At 42.5% G+C, this 18,794-nt stretch overlaps 1 protein-coding gene across 17 annotated transcripts in view; it reads right to left on the bottom strand.

Annotated features, from left to right (window-relative positions):
* LRCH1 (leucine rich repeats and calponin homology domain containing 1) overlaps positions 1-17,720 on the bottom strand; it is a 124,048-nt gene extending 106,328 nt beyond the window's left edge. For all 17 annotated transcript variants that reach the window (XM_015276492.4, XM_004938696.5, XM_025146806.3 and 14 more), the window contains exon 1: positions 17,359-17,720. In XM_015276492.4, coding sequence (XP_015131978.1) covers positions 17,359-17,608 — 250 coding nt within the window. In that variant the 5' untranslated portion in view covers positions 17,609-17,720. The remainder of the gene's footprint in view (positions 1-17,358) is intronic.
* Positions 17,721-18,794: the final 1,074 nt, after the last annotated feature.

The raw sequence follows: 18,794 nt of genomic DNA, 5'->3' as shown, positions 1-18,794 counted from the left end.
TACACACTGTTTGGCTTCCTTCATATAAATAAGGCACATAAAAGTAGCAAAAGATTTTTCCACACAGCCATAAATTACTAAACTCAGTTACAAACAAGAAGGTAGTTACACATGCAGTGTCTTTCTATCTACTAGAAGCTGAAAGCTTCTAACTACTTAAAAAGAAAGCGACGAAAAAACTTCATCATGCATTCATTTTCATAACCTTTCTCTCATTAAACAGAACATCCTAAATTACAGAACCATTTTCCTGCATAGCTAGAAAAGAAAGCAGAGTATCCAGAGAAGCTTGTCTCCTCTGAAACAGCTCCCTTTTCCAAGGGCTATGTCAGAACTTCTTTTTCTCCAAATAGATAAAATGAGCTCATACTCAATTTCTCTTCACTTTTCCTTACTGTCAGAGGAAGACTATGAGGTATTCACATCAATACTGAACACTTCTGTTAATTAACTGCTTTCCTTGCTGTAAAATGGAGGTTAAAGCAAAAGAGGACAGGAACAAATTTCCAACGGGTGCCCTAAGATTTAGCCTTGGCATCTGACTCCTGTTTCACATACAGTACAGATACACTCATTGAGCCATTCCAAGCTAACAGCCACAACACCGTGCAAAGCAGATTTTTGCTATATAAACTACAAACTGTGCTGCAGGTTAGTAAACTGCAGTAAAAATGGATAGGGTGCACCTGTAATTCAGTGTTTACGTTGTAGTGTTCTGAGAGACCAAGAAGACAAAGCTTCTTTAATAAAAACACAACTTTTACCACAGTGGAAATCCAGTGGAAGGTCCCTAAAAACATTTCAGATAATGCAGTGAAAGGCTGTTATTTAAGTACTGACTTCCTCCAGATAATTCACTGCCAGGTGCACGGACTGACAAACATTTTAAATGAAAATTAAGGAACATAGAGTAATCATAGAGTCACAGAACCCTTAGATTTGGAAGGGACCTCTGAAGGCCATCTAGTCCAACTCCCCTGCAATGAACAGGGACATTAAAGCTACATCAGGTTGCCCATGGCATGATCCAGACTCACCCTGAAAGTCACTGTAAAAAGATTTTTTCCTTACAGCCAATCTAAGTCCATCCTCTTTGAGTTTGAAGCCATTTCCTCTTGTTCTATCACCACACATCCTGTCCCCTTCTTTCCTGTAGCTCCCCTTTAGGTACTGAAAGGCTGCTCTCAGGTCTCCCCGGAGCCTTCTCCAGGATGAACAGCCCCAGCTCTCTCAGCTTGTCCTTGTAGGAGAGGATCCATTCTGTGGATCATTTTTGCAGCCCTCCTCTGGATGCGCAGGTCCATGTCTCTCCTGTGCTGAGGACTCCATATCTGGACACAGTACTCCATGTGAGGTCTCACAGCGCAGAGCAGAGGTACAGGATCACCTCCCTCGTCCTGCCAGCCACACTGCTTTGGATGCAGCCCAGAATACAGTTGGCTTTCTGGGATGCAAGGGCACATTGCTGGCTCATGTCCAGCTTCCCATCCACCAGTACACCCAGGTCTTTTTCAGCAGGGCTGCGCTCAAACCCTTCATCTCCCAGCCTGTACTCATAGTGAGGGTTGCGTCAACCCAGGTGCAAGGAATTTGCATTGCATTTGGATTTGTTGAACCTCATGAGGTTCACCAGAGGCTGCTGCTTAAGTCTCTCCAGGTACCTCTGGACAGTATCCCCTCCCTCTGCTGTGTCAACTGTACCCCACAGCTTGGTGTCATCAGCAAATTTGCTGAGGTGCACTTAACCCCACTGTCAATCTCAAGAGTAAAATACTTTCATACTACTAAACTGCAGAAATACGATGTAATAGTTATGGCTTAAGAGAACAGCCCTCAGCATATTTCATTACCTCTCCTGCACATTCAGATTTTCATTCGATTAGATTCAGAAAGCAGGCTTTAAATGTCTCACTCTCAACAGCAGAAGTTTATGATGTTTTAATACCAAAGAAGAAGCTAAAGGATGTTCTCTATCATATGCATCCTTTGATGGGGGAAGGAGATGGAGGACAGTGGAGAAATTCCACACATGAAAGTCATATTTAATCCAGTTACACAATAGTGGCATTGCATACAATGAAAATGTGTTGTAAATCTGTAATTAATAGATACATATATATCATAAAATACTTTTCCAACATTCAGATACAAAAATAAGAACAAATTTGCCTGTTGTATATATAGCACTACTGACATGGCGTTACAGTTCCCCCATGACAGCCTGAAACTAAGAATTAAAATAAGAATAATTGTGGTCCTTTTCAACCCAGGCCATAAAAAAAAAGAAAAAAAGAAAGAAAAAAAAGAAAAAAGCCCAACTTTTGCCTAAACAGTAAGCCTAAAAATACTCATTAAAATAATTTAGCAGAAATAAAAAGCGCTACTGCTTTCTTTTATGAACAGAAGACAGTAAAGGATTTTTTAAATATATATATATTACTTTTTATAAGGGCATGTAACAGCAGGACAAGGGGAAATGGTTTTAAAATGGTTTAGATTTAGATTAGATATTAGGAAGAAATTCTTTCTCGTGAGGGTGGTGAGACACTGAACAGTTTGCCCAGAGAGGCTGTGGATGCCCCCAGCCTGGAGGCATTCAAGGCCAGGCTGGATGGGGCTTTGAGCAACCTGGTCTAGAAGGAGGTGTCCCTGCCTGTAGCAGGGGGTTGGAACTACATGATCTTAAGGGTCCCTTTTCCAATCCAAATCATTCTATGATAATTGTTACTAACACACAACAAATAAACATCAATTAATTGGTTTGGGGACCTTCTCATTCTAAATTGTCTGCTATATGTAAAAATGATAGTTCAACAATTCAGTAAATTCAAACACATTCATCTACAGCTGTCAACAGAACTGAAAAGAAAAAAGGCAACAAAACCCAAAAAACTCTATCAACCCAAACAACAAATATGTTCTATTATTCTTACTGAGTATGTGAGTCTTAAGTGCTACAAGTTCCTCATGAATATCTTTTGAGACCACCAACCTACCCAGAGTAGGCCTTAAAATGATAACTAAGACCATTCTGTTTGTGAAGTGTTGCAAAAGCAGCTGCAAAACACTTTATGCTACATCCTTTCTCTTGCATTCTCACACAGACTACCACAGTGGAAGTTTCCATTCGGTAATAGACACAAAGTATGCCAAAATCTACATCGATATGTAACTTGAGCAAGACTCTGCTAGTAGGTTTATGGGTAAGTATGCCAGTGGACAAAAGGTAGCCAAGTAAATTGTGTATATAAATATAAAGCAAGGTGTTATAAACAGAGATTAATCACCTCAGATACTTTTTCACCACAGAAACGTTAGGAACTCGCTACAAGGAGGAATATGTCATGCCTGTTTCACACATACAGCACTCAGCTTTTCCTTGCAAAATCTCATTGCAAAGCTAAAGAAAGAGTTTTGAAAGAGAAGTTAAAAAGGAAGGTTCCAAATGGCCCACACTACCTATCATGTGTAGAAGGAGTTCATGATACACAGGAGTGCCTGAGCTTAATGAAATATGCTTCAGCAGGCAAAACCATGTTGAACAGGCTCACGTTTGACCTTCCTTTGCACAGGTGGTTGGACCAGATAACCCTCAGGGATCCTTTCTAATCCAGGTTATCCTATGATCCCATGAAAGTAAGACCAAGTCAGAATGAGTAGGGTTTTATTAAATTAACTGTATTTTTTAACTGATACTTGCCTTTTGATTTACAAAAATTATTTTTAAAGGAGCTGATCTGGTGAAGATGGAACTAGATTTTAACCAGAAGTTCCATAGAGAAAAGTTGTTACTAATAACAAATGCCAGCTGAATCAAAATCATCACAAGTGGGAGAACACTAAAGATAAGAGATGCAGATGAAAAGAAGGGAGCACAGCTCTGTCGCTCAAGAGAAGCAATAGGAGAGGTATGCTTTTAAAAAGACCACACAGTGATCTATAGTGAAACTAATGCAACAACTGTTCAGAATATTTTAAGTGGTACAGGTAAAAACTAAGTATACTGCAGTATAAAAAATTATGGAGTGACCATTAGTGTCTTTCATTTGTTTTTAATTTCCCTGCCCCCTTCATTAATTAAAAAAAAAGCAAACAACTTTAATTCAAATACCTAAAAAATGTTTAGGTGCAGCCATCACATCCCACTGAATATTGGCATCTCCGTTAATTGCAAAGTTTACGTAGTAACAAGGCACCTTTCATCACCCATATGCCTTTTCTGTTTGTCCTCAATCCTTCCTAAACTAATCCCCCAGCCCTATTTTTATTGCCTTAGGTAAGACCACCTGGACATCAATAACATCAGCTCACCTTAAACAGCAAGGCTGCTAAGCATTCAATTCCTTTTATGTCGCTAACACTTCGAAACCTGTCTTTATGTACAGGCTGGAGCACCAGCACATAAGAAAAGCTGATGTCATCTGCATTCCACCAAGGGTGGAGGTAAACAAACACTTTCTTAAAATGAGTTCCCAAGAATCCACATTTCATAAAACCAAAACATCCTGTTTCTATAAACAGAATTGTCAAGCAATAACGTTCTAGAAGAGATGCTCAAAAAGGAATTGTTAATTCAATTGAATAACTTCTACCGTATTTAAAGTGTTTTTAGCAGTAGAAAAAATCCTTCACTTTTATGTTTCTAATTGATATAGCAAAACACCAAAAGGATACACTAATGTTTGCTGAAGCCAGGAGAACACCTCAAATCACAGTGCTCAAAGAAACAAACCGTGGACTACATTTGTTCTAACACAAATGGTTCTTTGAGTCAGGTGGTCCACCAAATTTCAACCAAGAAACAAAGGGACTTAAGGCCTTAACATCAACCACAGTATCGTTTATCTTAACAGATGATTCTGAAATAGCGGATCATAAGGAGTTCAGCAACTCACATCCCACTGTAATTACTAGACAGGTTCACGCACTGTATCAGATATTCATCCTGGTAGTCATTTGCACCTTAGAGCCGGTGGGACCTTGTGATCATCATCACTCCAAGCTTGCACTGTCACTTCCCAAACCTACGACTGCATGCTTCATGTTGTATTTTTGAGTTTTCTTCTGACAGGGTTACATTTGAGTTTGTGTCTAACCTGCTGTGTGGTCCTCGGATACCTAGAACTTGGCCCTAGAATTACTTACTGTACCATTAATGTCTGTCACTGCAAATTTTATCAACAATAGTTTTGAATTCCAGGGGAAGAAGTCTAGAAAACCTTGAATGATGTTGGACTGAGAAATGCACCTAAAAACTTGTTATTATAAGCTAAATTGTTTTCTTGATGAAGTTGTTCAGTTCTTCCAACTAGGCATCAGATGGACACTGCAACCAAACCTGTATGGCTGGTGTTCTGGCATGAACAAATCAGAAAGGCTCTTCTAGTAGACAATACGCTCAGATAAGAGTAGTGGTGTTTTTTAAATGTCTCCAAGTACATTTTTTCCATGCAATAGTTTTATATCCTTACTTTAAATTAGAGAATGTGCCCATCTAGTAGTACAAGAAAATAGAGAACAAACGATCGTAAGTTGAAGCTAAAATAAAAAAGTCTTATTTCTCTTATTTACTTCCAAATAAACTATTTATCATACTATTATCACTAGTGTACCTGTTTTATGGTAAAGAGAGTGCTCATGCTCGCATATCCTTTGCTAAATAACCACCCAATAAGAAGCATGAAAGAAGTCAAGACATAAGGAAAAATACATTGATCATTCTATCCTCAAACTGTATGTATTTAATGCATCAATGACGTATTTAGACATGACAAAATAAAACTGTATCATGCCTGAAGTAGAGCAGACAAGAACTTTTAGTTTTAATATAACACATTTAATACACACATACAGTAAATGGACCGAGCTTGTGAGCTATCACAGAATCATAGAACAGCTTGGGTTGGAAGGGACCTCCAGGATCACCAAGCTCCAACACTCCTGCCACAGGCAGGGCCGCCAATCTCCACATTTAATACTAGACCAGGCTATCTCTACAGTATACCCAAGCCTTTTTCAAACCTTTTACTTCAGATTTTTCAGATTTAAATAGCTGGCCTCTCATTGTTCTCCTTACTATTCCAAACTCCTAGTGATGCAATCACCCAAAGTCTTCAGCATTCAGAACACTGCATGTACTATATGCACATACGTTGGGTTGGGCTTGTTTAGATTTTCTAGTTAAATCCTATTATACTGGATAGAAGCACAGGGAAACTTCAAGGATTAGTCCTATTCCCCACACACGGAGTCTGAAACGCAATGCTTGTGTTTCACCATTCCCATAGCAACAGCATTTTAATTCTTTATTTTAGAGCCTTTCCCTGCAGGAGCTAAACCATACGTTCATTCTTACTCTCCTTTCAAGTGTACTTGTAGAAAAGTCTCTCTTTTTTCAGGCTACCGTTGCTTCCCAGACAAACATGACTTACATTTTTGTGATAAACTTGATGTTGGAGGTATCACGTGGCCACCTCTCCCACAGCTTAACATTTAAGTGCATAACTGAAATGCTTCTGTGGGACTACCAATTACTGCAGTTATTTTACTACCGCACAGAACTGTTCAACACCAAACTGAGCTATAAGATTCCAGAGTCCATTTTTAGCCTAGGGCTCTAGGCCAAGAATAACCTTTTCAGTTCTCTAGGAAGCCAAGTACACAAAGATACAGAAACCGACAGAGGGAATACAGCATTTCTTGCCAAAACAGTTATTATTTTAAAATATATATGTTTTTAAAGATCATACTCTTTCATATTACCTGATTCTTAGAGTAAGTCTACAATGATATCCTTTTAGACATTAAGTATTTCTGAACCATACTATCATCTTTCTGTAACAAATGCTACTATAGAACAACCTCTCCATTCTTACATTGCATTGGTACATTTAAAGTCACTCCCAGGACTTAGGATCATAATGAAAGCTTCAAAGTTTGAGTCTTTACTACAACATCTTCCAGAAGATCTCAAGTAAAACGACTCAACACCTATTCTTATGGACATCTTACATTGTGTTCACTGAGCTGTAAAAACAGAAGCCAGCGTACCAAAACTGGTTTCTTTTTAGAGTTCTGTTTGCTTCTGCTCTTCATTCTCCCTATCAGTGTAATCATGGATAACCTGCATCTTTACAGAACATTGCTTAGTAGGAGCAAAGTCTGCAAGGTAACTTTTAAACAGAAACATATAACATGTATGCTAGGATCAACTGAAACCAATGAAAATTGTCTCTTAAGAAATCATTATATTAGCACTTAATATAATTACATAAAAGGCTTTTAAATTTATCAATACACAAGACATTCAGCATATTTTGTCTGCCTCTAAGAAGGTCTTGATTGGTTAGAAGTTTAATTGAGCACACTTTAACATGCCAGTACTAGTTGGTATACAGTAAGAATAATTATACAAACAGAGTAGCTGTCTTGTCTCTAAAATCCCTTATTACAATTTTAACAAACTGAAGTTCATTTTGGATATATTATCCTATACCACTTACATAAAATATTCTTTGAAGAGCTAGCAAAAGATCTCCATTCTTCATGTTGAATTTGATTAAGCATACGGGGGGAAAAAAAAAAGAGAAAAGATGTGGAAGAAATATGCCATTTTTTTATAAAAGGACAGGAATAAGGGAAACCAAGCCTTTAACATGGTAGTTTTCCACCAAATTTTCAAGTTCAGCTGAGTACAAAGACATTATAATACAGCCACAATTCAGCAGCTCCATTAGCTTCCTCATATTTTGACTAAGAAAATGCATCACCTGCTCAGAAGACATTTAAAAAAGAAATCAAGAACTACAAGCAATAATGAAGTATGCTGAAGCTGCATAGAAATTAGGTACTGGTACCCACAGGTCTTAAAGTAAGTTGCAGTGTGGCAACATGATATTTTATATGGACTCCACAAGCAAATTCTTGTATGTATACCTTTCTGCAATAACGCTGAAGAGAGGAAAATAGCACGTCTGGTACAATGATCGAGTGACACAAAGAGTGTGAGTGAGAAATGAAGACAAGACATTAGTATCGAGAGATCTGAACTGCCTGGTAAATGGAACACAGGCAAAGAGCAGGCATTCAGCCAGGCCAAAACTTAAATCTTGGAACAGGGATGGCAGGCGATACTCACCGAGTAGGGAAACAACACCATACATAGTGGAAGGCAGTAGGACAGCTTTCTTGAACTTGGATGAACTCAATAAATAAATAAATAAGCCTCAGAATCACAACATCCAGCAAACATGGGAAACCTGAGGATATGTTTCTCCCCCTAATCTATCACAGCAGCTGCTTAACACCCAGGGCAGCCTCCAACCCCAGCTGCTGAGAAGGCTTCTTTCATCTTTGATCAGAAATCTTCATCCCAGCCAGTATTCTGTCATTATACAACATGTGAATGACACGTTGCTCCTTTTCTCCCACTGACTAAGTAGACAGCACTGTTGTTACTACATTAGCTGTGTCTTAAAGAGGTTGAATTGAATAAACTCAGATAGTCCTTGCTGTTCCCAGAAGAAAGGGTTACAGCAAGGACACTGCACATCAAGTGTGAATTGTTTCATCTGCCATTTCTCCTGTCATGATATTTATAAACAGCTCGAGTTCAAAAGTAAAAAGTCATTTGAATAATAATTCTACTTGCCATTGCAACAATTTCACTATCTTTAAATCTTCAGACAAGGCTACAAATAAACTGCCATGTTTGTATTTTTGGTATCTTGCTTCACTTCCAGTAAAACTCATCTGAGTGTACGTTCTGCTCCACTTCTTTCTTACGAGATTTATCTCCAATTCAATTTTCTTTCTCTATCTTATTCCTTGCCAGTTTTCCACAACTCCTCCACCAGTTTCAGTGATTACCAGTTTATTTCAGTGTACACATTTTATGAACCTGTTCCTTTCTCATCACCGACAACAGATCCGACTTGGCACTTGTACTTTTCATGTTGAATGTCCTGCATTTCACAGCACTGCAACTTAAAAACAGAAGTTTGATTTCCTCCCTAAAGCAGGAGTCTCAAGTCTACCTTGCTGTCTGGACGTGGTGCTCAGGGACATGATTTAGTGGAGGGTTGTTAGAGTTAGGGTAGTATGGTTCGGTAGCAGTTGGACTTGATCTTTAAGGTCTTTTCCAACCTGAGCAATTCTACGATTCTATGATCTGAAAATGGTTTCAGAAAGGAAGGGTTATCAGGAAGGGTAAGTAAGGTAACAGATAACAAGCACCTTCTGACATACCTCCCTGTTTGTTCAGTACAAATAATTCCCTCCATTCAACAAGGAGTACAAGTTTACAGGCTCCAGCCTCAATATATAACTACTGCAACTTGCACTAAGGAATAAAATCACCCATCTACAGAAAGCCAAGTAAAACACCTTATCCATTCAGCAGCGCAAGTCACTTAAAAGTGCTCTACTTTCACACTCAAAACCCCCAGCTACTTCTAGTAACCTCCCTAACCATACCCAGAAAAGCTACCTTATAGCAGCACCATAAAATTCTCAGCAAGCTTTTAACTAAGGGGGTCAGAATTCCCACAAGTTCAGCAGAACATGAAACATTTCATGCGTCTTCAGAAGTGAGCGCAAACCTCAAGCTTCAAATTAAATGCAGAACTAACCCTCACTTGGCTCTGCCAAGAGCATCTTCTCACTCCTAAGTTTTTACTTTCTTCTTCTTTAAAAAGTATTTCTCATACGAAGTAGGAGAAAAGGAAGAGAGACTGTTATTGTTACTTCTATTTTTAAATAGTTAGGAGGTTTACAGATATTATGGTGCTCTGTACCATACAAGGAAAAAAAGGGATAAAACAGCAAGCTGGCCAGCAAGATACCCTTGGGGAAAAAGGGTGGGGAGAAGCATTGGCATTTTAGAACTGTTCCCACAACGATGCATCTCCCCACAAATTCAGCAGAAAGCAATTATTCCTTCAGAAGCTTAACTCCTCAGTACCTTTGCAAAGATCACTTTACAGGGATTGGAACTACTCCATTGCATGGGTTTTCTACCTAACAAAATACAGTCAGTAGAATGCCATCAGAAATCAGGAGACAGAACACCCATCTCTACTTTGCCACTGATCTGTGCTCTGAATACAGCGAAGACATTTCTGTCTCTTTCAATTTTGCATATCGTCGAACCAAAAGTAAATGGGCATTTTGTTTTCATAATTCTGGTCTCACAAAAAAAAAAATGGTAACGACACCTCTCTCTCCCATTTCAGAACTGCCATTTAAATTATTAAATCATATTGATTTTAGCTGTGATTTCAGTATCTAACCAGTCTGGGAATTTTCTCCAATCTGGCAGATGCCTCACTAGCAGAGCCAGCACAGTCCGCTGCCAGAGGAAGCCACTCATCCCATCCTTCCCAGAATGGTCATTCTGATATGCAAAACACAACTACCAAAGGCTTGGCTGCTCTTGCAACATTGTAGGCAGTGCCACTGCTGAAAGCCACCGGCCTTCCCTCCTGCAGGCAAATGAATGCTAAGCTTTCTAAATTTAAATTCAACAGTTAACCTTTTAAAGTATGAATTTTAAACTATTATTTGCAGCATAAGATCTGTAAATGTCATCTATTAGTCAAATCATTTCCTCCATGTTTGTCTAATCTCTGTTCACAAAATTCTGATTGCTAATTTAACTGCTCAGAAAATCTGTTTTTCCTCAATTTTACAAACAAAGTATTCAAAGCCATTTATATAAAGTCAAGAATATACAGCTCACCTGCTTGCTTGCAGTCCCTTTCTATTTGCAACCCAGAAGGTCAACCACATCCTGGGTTGCATCAAGAGAAGTGTGACCAGCAGGTAGAGGGAGGTGATTCTGGCCCTCTACTCTGCTCTCATGAGACCCCATCTGGAGTACTGCATCCAGTTGTAGGTCCCACAACACAAGGACATGGAACTGTTGGAGCAGATCCAGAGGAGGGCCACGAAGATGATCAGAGGGCTGGAGCACCTCCACTATGAGGACAGGCTGAGAGAGCTGGGGCTCATCAGCCTAGAGAAGAGAAGGCTCCAGGGGAACCTTATAGCAGCCTTCCAGTACCTGAATGGGGCCTACAGGAAAGCTGGGGAGGGACTTTTTGATATCGGCATGTAGCAACAGGATGAGGAGAAATGGCTTTAAATTAGAAAAGGATAGATTTAGACTAGATAATATTAGGAAGAAATTCTTTACTGTGAGGGTGGCGAGACACTGGAACAGGTTGCCCAATGAGATTGTGGATTCAAGGACAGGATGGGGCTTTGAATAACCTGTTCTATAGCGAGGTGTCCCTGCCTATAGCAGGGAGCTGGAACTACGTGATATTAAAGATCTCTTCCAACCCAAACCACTTTATGATTCTTTCACTTCCACCACTTCATACATTTCCACTTAGTATTTCACACATTTTTCCCCCTCATTTCTTACCTTCTGCCTCTGAATAATATCTTCTTTACATACTTTTATTTTCCTGGTATTTTCTTATATTCATTCTACTTTGACACAGTTGATTCTGCCCTGGTCTCTTCCTCTCACTCAAGTATTCTCTATTTTCAAAACTCTTGTATAGTAACTGTAGTCAGATTCACTCTGTCTCTCCTGCTGTACAGATGCCTAAACCAAAATGTCTTTTGCACGAAAGACACAAAAGAAACAGACTAGAGGAAGAGGATACACACAAACCACACAGGATTACTCTGTCTCTGCCTCCCAACAAGGTTTGTGACCACACGAATCTCTTCCATCAAAAACACAGCAGTTCCACTAAAAGCATGTGAGAAGGCACGTGTAGCACTTCTACCACCACAACAGCACTTTTGGAGCTCTGAGTCAGTCATCTCCACAGCAATGGGCCAAGGACACACAGTGACAAGATTTCCACAAAAGCAATCAATTTTCATCCATCTGCATGCAGAGTGTGGTCAAACACACTTTGGCAGTTCTGGGTAGAGCTGTTTAAAAAACAGCCACCCTAAACTGAAAGTTAACATTAGGGGTGAGGGTCCAATGAACAGCTGAGCTTGCTGCAGCTGGAATTCAGATGTCCCACTCTCCTTCCCGCTGTGATGTCTACACCGTCAATCTCTTTCACTCTCAGCTGTTGTACTTTTGGAACTTCCCTGATGACAAAGGAAGTCAGCCAAAAATTAAAGAGAATAATAATAATAATAACACCACACCGAGGAAGGAGATGAATACACATACACAGCCCCTACAGAGTCAATGGTAGAAACCCATTAATCTGCCAAGCCGCATTCTGAAAGGGTAACCAGGCAATTGAGTACTTCTAATTTGCTTTCATGTAACAAAAGCCACCCCGAGCTAGTTCACTTCATTTAGTGCTGAGAAATGCCTACCGGCACCTGCAAAGTCATTGACCGCATTTCAGCTATGAGAGTATAAATCTCCTGACAAAGGAGGTAACTTCCAAAAGCACAACTCACTACACTCTACACAGCAAAAGAGCTAACAGACTCTTTTCAACAAGAGTCAATAGCCTTAATGTTTACATGATCCACAAACCAAGTGGACATACTCTGCCTTGGGGAAGTAAAAACATAACCAAATGGTTTCAGAGTGGCACAAAGCAGTTCTAAATGCCTAACTATGTTTATTGTCCTCAAAATCCATTTAATTTGATAAAGCTTCTTCATGAAGGGAGCATACAAACAGAAAGGGGAATGGCTGTTTACGAGGGTGGATACTGATAGGACAAGGGGAAATGGTTTCAAACTGAGATGAGGGAGGTTTAGGTTGGATATTAGGAGGAAGTTTTCCACTCAGAGGGTGGTGACGCACTGGAACAGGTTGCCCAAGGAGGTTGTGGATGCCCCATCCCTGGAGGCATTCAAGGCCAGGCTGGATGTGGCTCTGGGCAGCCTGGTCTGGTGGTTGGCGACCCTGCACATAGCAGGGGGGTTGAAACTCAATGATCATTGTGGTCCTTTTTAACTCAGGCCAAACACTAGAGTCCATCTGATAGCTACTATGGGCTCATGAAAGTGCCCAGTAGCACAAATGAACAGGTCTGTATCGGTGTCATCCTTCCCAGTGTAAAGAAGCCAAAGAACATTTAAAGGAGACACAAGCTTCTCTCCCATCTCATCACAAGCAACAGCAAGTAATCCTTCCTTATGTGCCTAACCCTGAAAAGGATGAAATAGGGACCCGGGTGAAAAACTTCAGGGGATCTACCTTCAAACAAGCAGCCAAGGCCTACAAGACAGAGGTTGAAGTGATACAGGCAGCCCTGCATACACATCTAAGTATCAACTCTGAGGCTTTTTCTTCCTCTTTTATAAACTAACATGCTTATAGCATTCCCAGTGGTTCTGAGGAATATAATTGCATACTATTACTTAAGAACTATGTGATTATTGCACCGCGGTCTTCTGCATAACCCACCCTGTAATAAAAGTGACAAGAATAGCATTTATTGTTTTTGAAATGTTTTTTTTGCAATGCATCCACACTGATGTGGTTTAAAACATCTGACTAAACTCAAGATCCTCTACAGAGAGGATGTACTTTCTTCTAATCATACTGCACACCATGCAAACTCTCTCCTGCATGCAAGACACTGCCACAAGGTTCAGCAGAGTGGGTTCTGCTCAGCTCTTGAGTAAAACTTTCAGACACAAGAAGGGAGAAACGGTTGAAGCATGGAGAAGACAAGGCTCCAGGAAGACCTCATTGTGGCCTTCCAGTATTTGAAAGGAATAAACAGGAGGGGGAATGACTGCTAATGAGGGTGGATAAAGATAGGACAAGGTTGAGTGGTCTTAAACTGAGATGAGGGAAGGTTTAGGTTAGATGTTAGGAGGAAGCTTTTCACCCAGAGGGTGGTGAAGCACTGGAACAGGCTGCCCAAGGAGGCTGTGGATGCCCCATCCCTGGAGGCATTCAAGGCCAGGCTGGATGTGGCTCTGGGCAGCCTGGTCTGCTGGTTGGCGACCCTGTACATAGGAGGAGGGTTGAAAGTCAATGATCACTGTGGTCCTTTTCAACCCAGGCCATTCTATGATTCTACTTTTAGGAAGCCATATGCACACTCACAGGATTGTGCACCTATAAGCAAGATGTTTTCAATGCAAAGGAAAGTTGCAGAAGAAAGAAACATTCCAAGAAGCTGCATTAACAGAATCTGACAAGTGACAAGCCTCTGCAGTTGCTGCAGAATGTAACTACAGTAAGAGCTAGAAAAGTCAAGTGATTTGCTCCCAGCTATTAAGGCAAGCAGCACACATTCCTTTTGCAAACTTATCAATTGCTACATAAAGTCTGACTCCTAACTTCAAGAGAACAACAACAACACTAACAGAATTTCAAGTTTAAGACTTCAATCTTCCTCAGACTTATTTAAAGCACGAAAAACATCTGCAGAAGACAAGCCTGATAACATTTTATTAAAGTCTGGAGACCATCATTTTCTCAAACCATGAACTCTCTGAGTACCTAAGGCTAAGACACTGTCAAGACGCAGACAGGGTTTCATTCTTTTGAAAATCCCCTCCTCAGAGAACTCAACCCCCTCTGCTTGTCTTCTCTCAATCACGGATTGGCTTCATTTTTCTGTGAGATTAGCCCTCTTCAGCAAACGGAATGACTATTCCTACCCCAAACGTGACTTCAGAGACATACGAGTACATCAAATCCAAAAGCAAAAGTCACCCATTGCAAGTAGTGCAAGAAAGCACTGTTTTTGTATCATGCACATTTATGGAGAGGAAGTGAGAGAGAAAATTCCCATCAAGAGTTTGTCCTGAGAGTTACAGAAAGCTGGATTTAAGCCAGGCGTCTCTTCTGTTTATATATTCTACTTATGTAATGTAACAAGTGAAAAGGAACACAGATTTTTGTCGGAAACATATCAACATGGGACTGAACTGACAAGGCAAACAATTCTCACTAATCAGTAACAACATGCTGTTACAAACAAAAACATGAAGTAACCATAGATTAGCACACGGCTTTCCTAAACGGGAACAATACTTAAAGGACAGTTGTTACAGAAGTGAGCCATGGGTCACTTCACACTGCCACTTATACAAAGCAAAAAGAAAAGGAAAAACCCATTCTACATTTAGTTTCGTATTCGGTATCTTCTGTGTAAATTCTGATAAAAGCACATTCACCCTCGAAGGTAAAGACTACTTCTTCCCTGTGAATAGAATTCTATTCTCAACAGAAAACTGAATACAGAAGTATGTAACAGACACGTGCTACCTACACATAGAACACGCAGCTCACACTTGCAAAGAACCTACCTGTGCAATATGCAAACATGCATTCGTTACCAATCAAATAATTTTTTTTCAGTAAGTAATTTGTTTTACCAACAGCTTGGGTCAGTATTACCTCAAGCCAAACAAGCCTACCTTTCTGGATTGCCAAACTACTTACATTATATCACAGCACGCCTTCTTTAGACCACAGCTATAAAAACAACAGATAAAAAAAAATCTTGCTTTGGGAAACAAGCTGATAGTCATTTTTTCTGACTGCATGCAGTTCTATTGCCATGCATCTTACCACTTTAACAACCACATTTATCACCGAGTTGCTTAATTGTCAGCATGGCAATTCATGCTACCAATTAATAAGCTTTGGTGATAAATGAAGTGAAGTTTCCTTCATATTTCTCTTTTATTTATAGGAGTGTTCACTCAAACTGTGAAATCCATTCAGCAACAAGTGACAAGAGGTAAAGAACAACTTAATTTGAAATACTGGAGACGCTACTCTGCTTCCTACAGCTGGGATAGACACCAGCATGCAGTAAGCAGCTATGTCTCCACAGAGAGAAACACAGAGATATACTCATGTACAGAAGTAAGTGAGAGCTGAGGTTCATGTTATCACATGCTTGCATGCAGGTATAGCACCTGCTGTTCTGTGGGACAGGAGCAAGTGATTACTTGCCTGCTCCTTTACTGTTACAACACAACTATCTTCAGCAGGCAAATGGGGACACAAAAGGGCATGTGGAGGTGGTACAATAAATATCTTCAGAGCACACCAACATTCTTCTAGTGTGGGTTTTGTACTGTTCTATCAAGTGACACTATGCAAAGAACAAACTAGGTTCCAACCCCTTGCACAAACAGGGGCAGAAAACCAGATTATGGTCCTCTATTGGGAACTGCTCCTCGAGATGTGAAACAAGTGGGCATTTTCCATGTTGGAAGGAGGCACAAAGACAAGGTGAACACAGACTGCAAATGCTTCCCCTCTCTACACCTTTCTACGAGGCTGTCAGGCCTATCTCCTCTGTGAATGTATGTAATGATGGTGTCTCCCACTGTAAAATGAGTACAGCGCATGTAAAGATGATGATTTTTGCCTTGGAAGACAGCATTACATACAGGGGAGGAAATATTGCTGCCTGACTTTGTATGATTCTACTTACATGGTCTGATAGTAATAGGACAAGGAGGGATAGCTTTAAACGAAGAAGGAAAATTTAGGTTACATGTTAGGTGGAAATTCTGTACCCAGAGCGGCGAGGCACTGGAACAGGTTGCCCAGCAAAGCTGTGGGTGCCCCATCCCTGGAAGTGTTCAGGACCAGGTTGGCTGGGGCCCCTGGCAGCCTGATCTCGTGGATGGCAACCCTGCCTACGGCAGGGGGTTGGAGCTCAATGATCTTTAGGGTCTTTTCCAACCCAAGGCATTCTATGACTTTAAGGATACAAGAGTGGATGTCAACCCCACTGTATGACAAGTGCCACTTGTGAAAGGCAGCATGCTCCCTGCAGAGCAAAGGTGCTCCTACTGCCACCTCCACGTGTAGCGAGACATATTAAGAAGCATTTGTGTGCATCTTCATGTGGTTACGCACAGACCTGCGCCCCTCCACGACAGGTGGGTCCACCCACACGGTGAGAAAGCATCCAACCCAACACAAACGCGCGTTCCTCACACAACCACATCCAAAGGTGGGCTCCAGGAAGGCACAGAGACGTGCAGCCCTCAAGGTTAGCACAGAAACCAGACAGGAGCCTGAACCCCCCCCCACTCTCACAGCTCTGCCTCACTCGATGCAAAAGCAGCCTACAAGTACATGAGTGTGCGTGTGGGGAGGTGGGGGGTGGCTGCAGCCATCTGGGAGCCAACACCTACTTCAGGCACCGAGCTGAGCGGGGGGCGAAGATAAGAGATAAGCTCCACGCAGAGCGATAAGGTCCACGCAGAGCTGCTTGCCCCAGAGGTTGAGTTGGGAATGGAAGCAATGTGCCGGAGGGGGCGAGGGCGGGGAGAGAGGGGTGCCCCGGAGATTTAATGGCCCCCATCTCCCTCCCTCGCCTCCTGAAGGTGGGACCCCGGCCGCCCCATCCCTTCCCGTCCCCTCGGCCTCACCTGCCCGCACCGTGTCGGAGAGGTCGTGAGTGAGGGCGGAGGCGCTGCGCGGGAACTCCTTCAGCTTCCTGCCGCTCAGGTTGAGCCCCCCGGAGTGAGCCGCCTCCTCTAAAGCCCGCTCCAGACCGCGGTTCAGAGGCTGCAGACCCAACGCCCCGCCGCCGCCACAGCCGCCGCCGCCCACCCCGCCCGCTGCCACCGCCAGAGCAGCGGCGGGGAAGGGCTGCGGCTCGTTTCCCAGCGTCGCCATCTTTCCCCTCGCCGAGGGGGAACGCCAGGAGCCGCCGGAGCTGCCTCTCTCTCCCTCTTTCCTCCTCCTCCTCCTCCTCCTCCCGCTCGCTCGCTGTGGTGGTGAGAAGGGCGGGGGGAGCAGCGGCGAGAGCAGAAGGCGGAGGCGAACGGGGCGGGCGAGGCGCACGCACTACGCATGCTCCGCCTCGCCCCCTCCGCTTTCCCTTTCCCCAACGGCGACGCGCGGGGCGGGGCACTGTGGCGCCACCTGCCGGCGGTGCGCGGAGCGGTCTGTAGTGAAAGCGCTGCGCGGACGCGCAGGGAAGCGCGCGTGTGCTGAGGCGGGGAGTCTCATTTGAAAATTAAAAGCTGCAGAGGCTCCTGCTGCTGCACCTGGTAGGCCCTGGGGAGCACCTGCCCTGAAGAAGGACTTTCTGAGGCTCGCTCCAGCCACAGGCACAGCCTTGTACATGTGCGTGGCCCCTGGGGTCTGGTCTGCCCCAGAGAGACCTGCTGTGTGGGAGTGGGAGGTGGGGAGTCAGGGTGACAGACCAACTGTTGATCGCTTCAGCTCAGCTTTCAGTGGAATGACTTTTCTGAGGTCTTTTTCAGCTTTGCAAGAGTGGGAGAGCAGTGAGTCCTCGTGCTTTCACGGCACTTGGAGATCTCAGTGTTAAGAGGGAGCCTGTACACCATCATGCACGAGCTGTGCTTTACAGCTGCTACGCTTCCCTCAGCTCCCCTGCACTCTGATGAAGGACTGATGTTAAACCAAAGCCTCCTGGCTCCAAGAAGCTCAACAGCAAGAACTACAGGGCAAAAGAAGGCAGAACTGCCCCAAGAAAACTCCTCTGGAAAACAGAGATCACCACAAGCTTGGCAGCCACAGCAAGAAACAGCCCTGGTTAAAGGAGGGAGAGAGGGTGCTGCGGGTGGGCCTGTTCAAACAGCAGCATTAAAATACCCATCAAAAATGGTGCCTTACAACCGAGGTATGCTTAGCTCTGAGCATCAGCGTTTTTCTTATATATTGGGAACACAATGAAGAGGTGTTTCAGGCATTTTTAATAGGGTAGTCTCACGGTAAGGAAAGAGCTGTAAGGTTAGAAGGGTAGGAGGGGGATTATGTTACTGTAAATACTTCTACGCTGCACATATAGTAGAAGCCCATCCCCAAATTCAAGTCCAAACTGCCCTCACTGCAA

The sequence above is a fragment of the Gallus gallus genome, chromosome 1, assembly GCF_016699485.2.
Source record: "Gallus gallus isolate bGalGal1 chromosome 1, bGalGal1.mat.broiler.GRCg7b, whole genome shotgun sequence".
NCBI lineage: Eukaryota > Metazoa > Chordata > Aves > Galliformes > Phasianidae > Gallus > Gallus gallus.
The sequence above is the reverse complement of the archived record's forward strand: the minus strand, read 5'-3'. Positions and strand labels throughout refer to the sequence as shown.